General features: G+C 38.4%; 1 protein-coding gene across 3 annotated transcripts in view; it reads right to left on the bottom strand.

Moving 5' to 3' along the window:
* The window catches only part of FSIP1 (fibrous sheath interacting protein 1), a 197,624-nt gene that overhangs the window by 184,490 nt on the left and 3,478 nt on the right, over positions 1-9,656 (bottom strand). For all 3 annotated transcript variants that reach the window (XM_058738238.1, XM_058738237.1, XM_058738239.1), the window contains exons 2-3: positions 7,458-7,590; positions 485-668 (exon numbers count right to left, since the gene is read on the bottom strand). In XM_058738238.1, coding sequence (XP_058594221.1) covers positions 485-668; positions 7,458-7,583 — 310 coding nt within the window. In that variant the 5' untranslated portion in view covers positions 7,584-7,590. The remainder of the gene's footprint in view (positions 1-484; positions 669-7,457; positions 7,591-9,656) is intronic.

The following is a 9,656-nucleotide window of genomic DNA, read 5'->3' as shown; positions in this document are numbered from 1 at the left end:
AATTCCTAGAAGGGGCTCAGCAATCCCCCAGGGCTCTGCACACCACATTTGGAGACATGCTCTCCACTCTGACCAGTATTAATTTAATAACCAGGGTGGGAAAAAAGGAGTCTTTTAAAATCCAAAAGTTACTAAGATCAAATGGGATTATCCTGAAAAAGGCATTTAGAAATTACGGGATACATTTTATTGTATCATTGAGACATCAAAAATATCAATAAATCCTGTCATAAGTGGCAGAAATACTTCCTACTTGATTAACGTGAAATGACCCACAGTAACAATTTCATTAAATGAAAATTTTATTATTTTTCTACGTGTTTTTAAAGACTCAGTACTATTCTAAACAAAAGCTGGTGCTCACAAAGGTATACCTCTTTTTTTCACTAGTATTTCTTTAGCTGATAAAAAACAGATGTAACTCTAATATTTTAACTATAATGTCTGTAATTATCATTAGCCTATCACCTGGTGAGTATCCTACCTGCACATCCAGGGATTATCTGATGTTGAACCAAGTTCAGATCTTCATCTGACCCTTCTTCAGCCAATTTTGGTTTCTCAGAATCATTTTCTCCTTTATCATCATTATTGTTTCCATTTTCCTCTGCATTACTCCTCTCAGAGTGGCCCTTTATACCAGAGTTCAACTTGATTGCAGTATCAACCTAAACATTATTTCCAAAGAAATAATTTTCATAAATAGGTAAGGTTTTAAAACCTTAACATTTGTAGACTATTTTGACACTAACGTAAATACATGTGAGGACATACACACATACATACGCTAGTGTTAAACTATTCTAGAAATAGAACTTTTAATTAACTGTAAGTTAATTACGCAAATATAATAACATTTGCACCAAAAAGACATGCCCCATTCTCCAGCAAATTCCAGCAATAATGGAGGAGGGTCAGGAATCCGTCCCAGAACCCCTCTCGGCCAGCTCTGGACATGAGGCATGATGGTCCCTGCTTCTGGAGCTTACACTCAGATGGAAAGTCAAAGGTCTAGAGCTGCGCTCCCATACAATGACCACCAGCCACATGTGGCTATTGAAGAGTTGGAAAGCAAAGAGTCCGAATCGAGATGTGTTTCTAATGATATTCTTCAAGTCAGAACCATGTGCTTTGGTAATTATTTTTATGCTATTCACAATTTTTCTGTCATTTTGGTTTCTCTTTCCATTTCAGCAATGCTCATTTTGAAAACACCAGTTTGGCACAGCTGTGTTTTCCTGAGAGAGAGCAAGAAAAGACATCCACGGCTGCATCAGGAAAAAGCAGGGATCGTAGTGCCCTGACAGCCATGAGCGGCAGTGAGAGTTACATTAGAAGTGAACATAGTCCAAGAGAGAGGCAAAACCTCAGAGAGATTCAGCCCTTCTGGAAGGAATGCATTTCCCCTCCCAATGGAGGAAACCTCTGCTCCAGGCCATCAGGGCTCGGCCCTTGGAAGGTGGTCAACTCTCGGCCACTGGAATCTGTGTCCCCTTCTGAATCTTCAGGGCAGAAGGTGGATCGTGTGGAGAATTAAACTGCCAGGGATACAAGACTGCACGCGAGCATCTCTGTTTACCTAGACTAGGACATAAGTCCCAGCGGAACTGAGCTGAGTCAGTGGTATAATGATCAGAGCCAACATTTACTGAGGAATTCCTACTGGCCAGGGCCTGTGCTAAGTACTTTATACACATGGCCTCATTCACTCCTCAATGACACTATGGTATAAGCATTACTAGATCCAGCATAGAAAGAAACTAGCTGAGGCCCAATTTATAAATAAGCAAAACAATGTCTCCTCTATGTGATCTGGGAGGTGTTAAAGAGGGTTCCCTGTTCAAAACCATACTCTGTGAAAGGCCAGGTTAAAGCCTTAAATTCCATAATAACCAGTAAATCCTTAAGGCTATATAGTTCTGTGAAAATCTTGAAATTGCTAGAAGAGATCACATGAGCCCTGATGCTTATTTATATCTTGGCATAAATGAACTTGGCTGACTTTTCCCTGAGAACGGTTCTTATATAGGGAAATATAGAATATATAACACATAACTAGATATTAGCAATATACTTGGATAGCACACTTCAGGACACAAAAAGACTGTCACATATATCATCCCACATGATTCTCTTAGAATGAGCAGGAAGCAATGAAGTAAAAAGACAAAACTGGAGAACAAATGGCAATCTTGGCCCATTTTACAATTTTACCCAAATTCCCCCACTTCATTAGCACCAACCATCTTTAGTTTATTTGAAAATAAACTAAAAAGAGCTTCCGGAAATTAAAAAGATATCATTAAATTTAAAAATCCAGTGGATAAAACAGTAGATGTGACACAGCGTAAGAAAGGATTCAAAAAATTTTAAATATATGTTAAAAATTCCCCCAGGATGAAGCACAGCAAAATAAATGAATAGAAAATATTTAAAAAAAAAAAAAAAAAAGATGAGAGACATAAAGATAGAAGGGAAAGTTTCAAAAAGACACTTAATGTGACTTTCAGGATGATGAAATAGAAAAAACAGTGGGCAATACTAGAAACTTTTGAAAAAAACAATGGTTGAATATTTTTCAAAATAAACAAAACACACAAATCCTCAGAGTGAAGAAGGACTAGTCTCCAGAAGTATAAAATAAACAAATCCATACACCGGTGAGTAATAGTAGATACTGAACACAAAGAGAAAAAAAAAATTAAAGCAACCAGAGAAAAGTATCTAAATGAGACAGCCCACAGTGTAATGAATATCGGATTTCCAAAAGCCTTCTCAATGACAACAAGAGAGGCCAAAATCACCTAAATGTAAAGCATAAAACTATAACACTTTCAGAAGAAAACATAGGAAAAAAATCTCTGGAACCGTGGGTTAGACAAAGAGTTCTTGGATACAACCAAAAAACAAAAACAAAAACAAACAAAAACAAAAAACGAGTCTCAAAACAATGTTGACAAAGTGCACTTAACAACATTTAAAATGTTTGCTTTTCAAAACACATGGTTAAAAGAACGAAAAGTCAAGCTACAGACGAGGAAAAAATATTTGCAAATCACGTATCTAAGAAAAGACTCTATCTCAAATATGTAAAGAACTCTCAAAAGTTAACAATAAGAAAGACAAGTCTAAAAGGCAAAAAAATAAAAAATACAATACCTTTTCCAAAAAAGATACGTGGGTTACAAATAAGCACCTGAAAGCTCATTTATCATTATTAGTCACCAGGAAGATGGGAGTTAAAACCACAATGAGATACTACCATATGCCTATTAGAATAGCTTTTTTAAAAAACTAACAATATCAACTTCTGTGAAGATCCAGAGCAGCTGGAATGCTCCTATATTTCTCATGGGAATAGAAAACAATTTTGCAATTTCTTATAGTGAAACATATACCTACCATACAACCCAGAAATCCAACACCCAGGCATTTACCCAAGAGAAATAAAAACCTACTCTCCCATAGGAAAAAAAAAAAAAAAATTCAGATACACCTGGATGGTTCAGTTGGTTAGACGTCCGACTTCAGCACAGGTCGTGATCTCATGGTTCCTGAGTTTGAGGCCGGTGTGGGGCTCTGTGCTGACAACTCAGAGCCTGGAGCCTGCTTCGAATTCTGTGTCTCCCTCCCTCGCTGCCCCTCCCCCATTGTCTCTCTCTCTCTCTCTCTCTCTCTCTCTCTCAAAAATAAACATTTAAAAAGTTTTTAAATAAAAAAAATTCAGTATACAAATATTAATAGCAGCTTTATTCATAATCACCAGAACCTGCAAACAACCCAAATGTTGCTCAACATGTGAATGTGTAAACCAACTGTGGTATATCCACACAATGGAACACTAATCGTCAATAAAAAAGGAGTGAACAATTGATATATGTAACAATAGAGGAGTCTCAAATGCATTGTGCCAATAAACAAAAGCCAGACTCAAAAGCTGCATACTTTTTAATTCCATTCATATGATTTTCTGGAAAAGGAAAAACAATAGGTATAAAGAACAGATCCGGGGTTTCCAAGATTAAGAGTAAGGGAGATTGAGTAGAGGCAAAGAGGTAGGTAGCATGAAGGAATTTTTGAGGGGTGATGGAACTGTCCTATATCTTGATTGTGATGGTATCACTCTACACATTTGCCAAACTCAGAACTATACACTGAAAAAGAATAAATTTTACAGTGTATAAAAATTTTAAATTAGAAACAAAAGTCAATGAGATACAATGTTAATAGTTAAGATTTAATATCGCAAAGTCACAAACTGTCTCCAAATTCATCTATAAATTCAAAGTAATTTCAGTCAAAAGTCCAAGAGTAATTTTTGCAAGGCCTGAAAAACCAATCTAAAATACAAAAAGAACAAAAAGGCCAAGAATAGCTAAGACAGTTCTAGAAAAGAATAAGATGGAGAGACCCATCCTACCAGATATCAAGAAATATTACACAACTAACAAGCGTTAACCCACAATAATGATGCAGGATTAGATGAAACAAAACAGAGAGCTCAGCTAGAAATGGTATTTTAACAAGCCACCTGTGGTTCTGGATGCACGTTAGAATCATCCAGTTTGACATATTTGCACAAGATTTAGACTGCAGACGTGAGGGAGAAGCCATCTTCCCAAGCTCCTGATAGGAAGGTGGCAAGAAATCTCAAAGGCTGTCATCTCTGTATGTCCAGTCACCAGTTTTGTGGTTCTGAGGGACTTGTGGCAGCGTCAGAGGCAGAAGCTTTCTGATCTCTGGATTTCAGCCATGGAGGTGTGACCTAGGAACTAACAATCCAAGAGAAGTTTCCTCCCATGATTCCCTTTCCTGCTGGCCCTCCACTGATGCTGGCCTTCCACTGATTTTGAGAAACTGAATTTCTATTATTTAATCCCTGTCTGCTGGAAATGCCTAGAGTGGTCTCTAGTTCCTGCACTAAATCATAACAAATGCTTTAAGAGTTTCGTAAGGTAGAGTCTGGTCCATAAATCAAAAGAATAAATGAGTGGGGATTCATGAGCCTGCAAAGATTTTTTTTACCATAAGGTTTCAAATTTTTGTTTACCACAAGCTTAAAACTAGTACCACATTGCAGATGAAAAAACTGATTCTTAAAAAAAAAAACCATCAAGATTAGATATTTTAAGAAAAGAAAAATAGACCACTAAAGAAAAGGAAAGGAAATCATGGCCAGGTAAGGTACTGACTAAATATACATTACATGGTCTTTAACCCGAACTATACTTTTTAAATCACTGAAACTTTTTGGTTAGTATCCAAAATCTATAGAGAACTTATCAAACTCAATACCTAAAAACCAATAATCTAGTTAAGAAATGGGCAGAAGACATGAATAGATACTTTTCCAAAGAAGACATCCAGATGGCTAATAGATACATGAAAAGATGCTCAACATCACTCATCATCAGAGAAACACAAATCAAAACCACAATGAGATACCACCTCACACCTGTCAGAATAGCTAAACTTAACGACACATGAAATAACAGGTGTTGGCGAGGAGGTGGAGAAAGAGGAACCCTCTTGCACTGTTGGTGGGAATGCAAACTAGTTCAGCCGCTCTGACGAACAGTGGGAAGGTTCCTTAAAAAGTTAAAGATAGAATTACCCTATGATCCAGCAATTGTACTACCAAATATTTACCCAAAGGATACAAAAATACAGATTCAAAGTGGTACATGCACCCCAATGTTATTAGCAGCACTATCAACAATAGTCAAAATATAGAGAGAACCCGAATGTCCATCAACTGATGAAGGGATAAAGAAGATGTGGTATATATATACAATGGGATATTACACAGCCATCAACAAGAATGGCAAATCTTGCCATTTGCAACGACATGAGTGGAGCCAGAGTGTATTTTGCTAAGTGAAATAAGTCACTCAAAGACAAATACCATATAATTTCACTCATATGTGGAATTTAAGAAACAAAACAGATGAAGATATGGAGGTGGGGGAAGAGAGGGAAACAAACCAGAAGAGACTCTTAAAGATAGAGAACAAACTGAGGGTTCATGGAGGGAGGTAGGTGGGGGTTGGGCTAGATGGGTGATGGGTATTAAGGAGGGCACTTATGATGAATGCTTGGAGGTTATACGTAAGTGATGAATCATTGAATTCTACTCCTGAAACCAATATTGCACAGTACGTTAACTAGAATTTTTTAAATTTTTTTAATGTTTATTTATTTTTGAGAAAGACAGAGACAGAGCATGAGTGGGGGAGGGGCAGAGAGAGAAGGAGACCTAGAATCCGAAGCAGGCTCCAGGTTCTGAGCTGTCAGACTGAGCCACCCAGGCACCCCTAATTAACTAGAATTTAAATAAAAATTTGAAAAGAAAAAAAAAAAAAAAGGATAGGACCCGAATCCAATAAGACTGGTGTCCTTATAAGTAGAAGAAAAAACACCAGGAGTATGGGAGCATGGAGAAAAAGGCCCTGTGAGGATAAGAGAGAAGCTGACCATCTGCAAGCCAAGGAGATAGGCCCCAGGAGAAACCTAACCTCTTGGCACCTGGATCTTGGACTTCTAGAACCATGAAAAAATACGTTTCTGTTGTGTAAAAAAAATTAAAATTAAAAAATAAAATTACTGAAACATCTTCATATTAAGAGTCAATGTTGGCACAGTAGATATTGGAATACAAAGATTTCTTCTTTTTAATTTGTTTTTACATTTATTTATTTTTGAGAGACAGAGAGAGAGACAGAGCACAAGTGGGGGAGGGGCAGAGAGAGGGAGGCACAGAAGCCCAAGCAGGCTCCAGGTTCTGAGCTGTCAGCACAGAGCCCAACGCAGGGCTCAAACTCACAAACCGTGAGATCGTGACCTGAGCCGAAGTCGGACGCTTAACCGACTGAGCCACCCAGGCACTCCTGGAATACAAAGATTTCTTATGAAAAAAAAGAAAAAAAGCTTACAGATGAGCATTAACAAAGCATAACTGTGAACAAATAAGCCACACTCCAAAGAAAAATAAAAGAAGGAGGGGGAGCAGGAGGTAAAGAAAGACACAGAATTTTCACATTAAATGGTCTAAAGTAAAATCCAAGAAGAAATCTGTGAGTGTTCCCAGACACATCCTCTAAAGAGGATCCTTTAGGGGCGCCTGGGTGGCTCAGTTGGTTAAATGACCAACTTCAGCTCAAGTCATGATCTCACAGTTCGTGGGTTGAAGACCCGAGTCAGGCTCTGTGCTGAAAGCTTGGAGCCTGGACCCTGCTTCAGATTCTGTGTCTCCCTCTCTCTCCACCCCCTCCCCAGATCATGCTCTGTCTGTCTGTCTGTCTGTCTCTCTCTCTCTCTCTCTCTCAAAAATAAACACTAAATAATAATAATAATAATTTAAAGAAGATCCTTTAGATGGGATGTTAACTACAGCCTTGGTTTATCAATTGCTAGAGTTCAGAAGAAGGACTTAACATTATTTCTAAATAGCAAACTACCATGAAGGATGCTGGTTCTGGTGAGAGCACTTCCAAAGAAGCATTTGAACCTCTGCTCCCAGGATGCGTTCTTGAACTTGAGGCTGGTTTTGAAATTCCATCTAAGTTTCCCTTTATAATATCCATTGATATCCTGAAACAAACAAAAAATTAAAGCAAGTTATATCTTATATGTATAAATGTTTCATGAGTGCTAATGCGCAATTAACTCAGAACCTTTGTTAATAAGGATTACGTTGCTACCAAAGTCACACTACCCTAATTTCATCAAAAGATGTCTGTGGCCACAGGTTTTATGTTACTATTGGTGAAAAACATTCTAGCCAGGATGTTGGACAAAAGAATACAGACTGCTATCTCAATGGCTTCCTGTGTCTCAGAAAGAAACATTTACTTTGTCCTTGGCCTGAGAAGATACTCAGGGAGCACCATGCCTCTCAACCTAGATTCACGCTTCATCATAATGATTTGATAAAACCTCAACTTTTTTCTGGTTTTGCCTACCTTATTTTACTAGCTTCCTGTTCTAGCTCACCTTTCAGCCTAGGTTTTCCTCTCAGCTCTGATTTCTCCTCTCCCTTTGGTGCCACATTTTTATGGAGTACCTATCTCCAGGTCACTGCTCTTTTCCTATCAATCCTCCACTTTTAAAACCCATGATTCTACCTCACCCTCGGAAACAAGAGGGAAAAACCTACTTTCTCTGACAGAGGACAGACACTTATTACCTGGCCACACACATTGCCAATTTCTATTTTTCGTGTGACACCATCCACAGGCTTGTCATCACTGTGGCTCCCTATTCCCAGTGCCGTTTTCTGAAGCAGGAATTATTAGGCAGGATGGCTTAAACTAGTAGGAGAACAAGGGCATTGCAGGCACACTGATCCTTCCAAACTGTGCATTTGATCAGGACCGTTTCAGATTTGCTCAGTAATGGTGGGGTATCATGCATGCTGAGAAAATGGAAGAAATAGAGAGAATTCCAGGTTCTGGCTTGTCATACTTTACACGTAAACAGATCTCCTAACAATCCTTCCGTAAATTTCATAATTTCACTAGCCTTCTAATTATGAATTAAACCATTTCTCTCATAACAGCAAGAGGAAAGGCAGTTGGGCCTCTGGCCCAAGCAAGTGTAACAATGTCCTTTTTGTGCCCTACAAAATGATTCATCTCTCTTTCTTTCTTTGAACAGCAGAGGAAGAGTCCAGGGAAGTTTTGGACACAGGAGGAAGCACAAACAGAAACAACCTGATGTTCCTCCAAAGCACACAGAGGGATAATATGATTTGGCCTCCAGCCATTCAGTGTGCCAAAGCTGACGCTTAAGGGATCAGCAGGTCAACTCTTTCCATCTTAGCAAATGAAAAAGGCATTGATCTCCACATTATTCAAACTCTGCAAAAGGATTTGGGCTCACTCAGGAAGGCGCTGACATTATTATTGTGGGATGACGGATCACCCTGGCCCATCACGTCACAATCAAAAAGCATAAGTCACCAAAAGGCCAAATGTCTTGTAAATGCCATAAGCAGCCTGTCAAGGGAGACTTATTGTAGCTTACAGAGGGAGCAATGAGATGGAAGCATTTGCAGAGCCAGGATAATACCTGTCAGGAAGGGGAATAGAAGCACAGGGAACCGTCAATGACATGGATCAGCGACAAGGCTCCAGAAACCTTGCAGTTTGCTTTAGTAAGAGGTTTGTTCTATTATGTTTGCTCCAGAAAATAATAAATTAAACAAAATACAGTTCCCAGGATGGGTGGGTATATAACTGAACAATCTTAGGACTTCGCCCATGTAGAAAAACGTAGCGGAGGAGGGGCGTTGAATTAGGATCTTAAAGATGTGCTTGAGTGTTAAAGAAGAAAGCACAGTAGCCCCATAGAAACTCCACAAGAAAAATAAAGCATTGTCAGAGAAAGTAATCAAACAATAAATACTTATTACAGAAGCACTAAATGTTGATTTAACCAAATACTGTGCCTTACCTATATTGAGTGTATGTAGGGAGGAATATGCAAAAGGAGAGGGAGTATAAAATATCTAATCTGTCATGATAGGAAATCAAAGAGAACGCCCAAAAACTGACAAAACCAAGCAATCGTCAAATAAACATAATATTTACAAGTTCATAATGGTTGCTTCTGGAGAGTAAGACTAGGAATTGCTTCTCTTTTCTTCCTTTGTAAAT

This window comes from Neofelis nebulosa, chromosome 7, assembly GCF_028018385.1.
Source record: "Neofelis nebulosa isolate mNeoNeb1 chromosome 7, mNeoNeb1.pri, whole genome shotgun sequence".
NCBI lineage: Eukaryota > Metazoa > Chordata > Mammalia > Carnivora > Felidae > Neofelis > Neofelis nebulosa.
The sequence above is the reverse complement of the archived record's forward strand: the minus strand, read 5'-3'. Positions and strand labels throughout refer to the sequence as shown.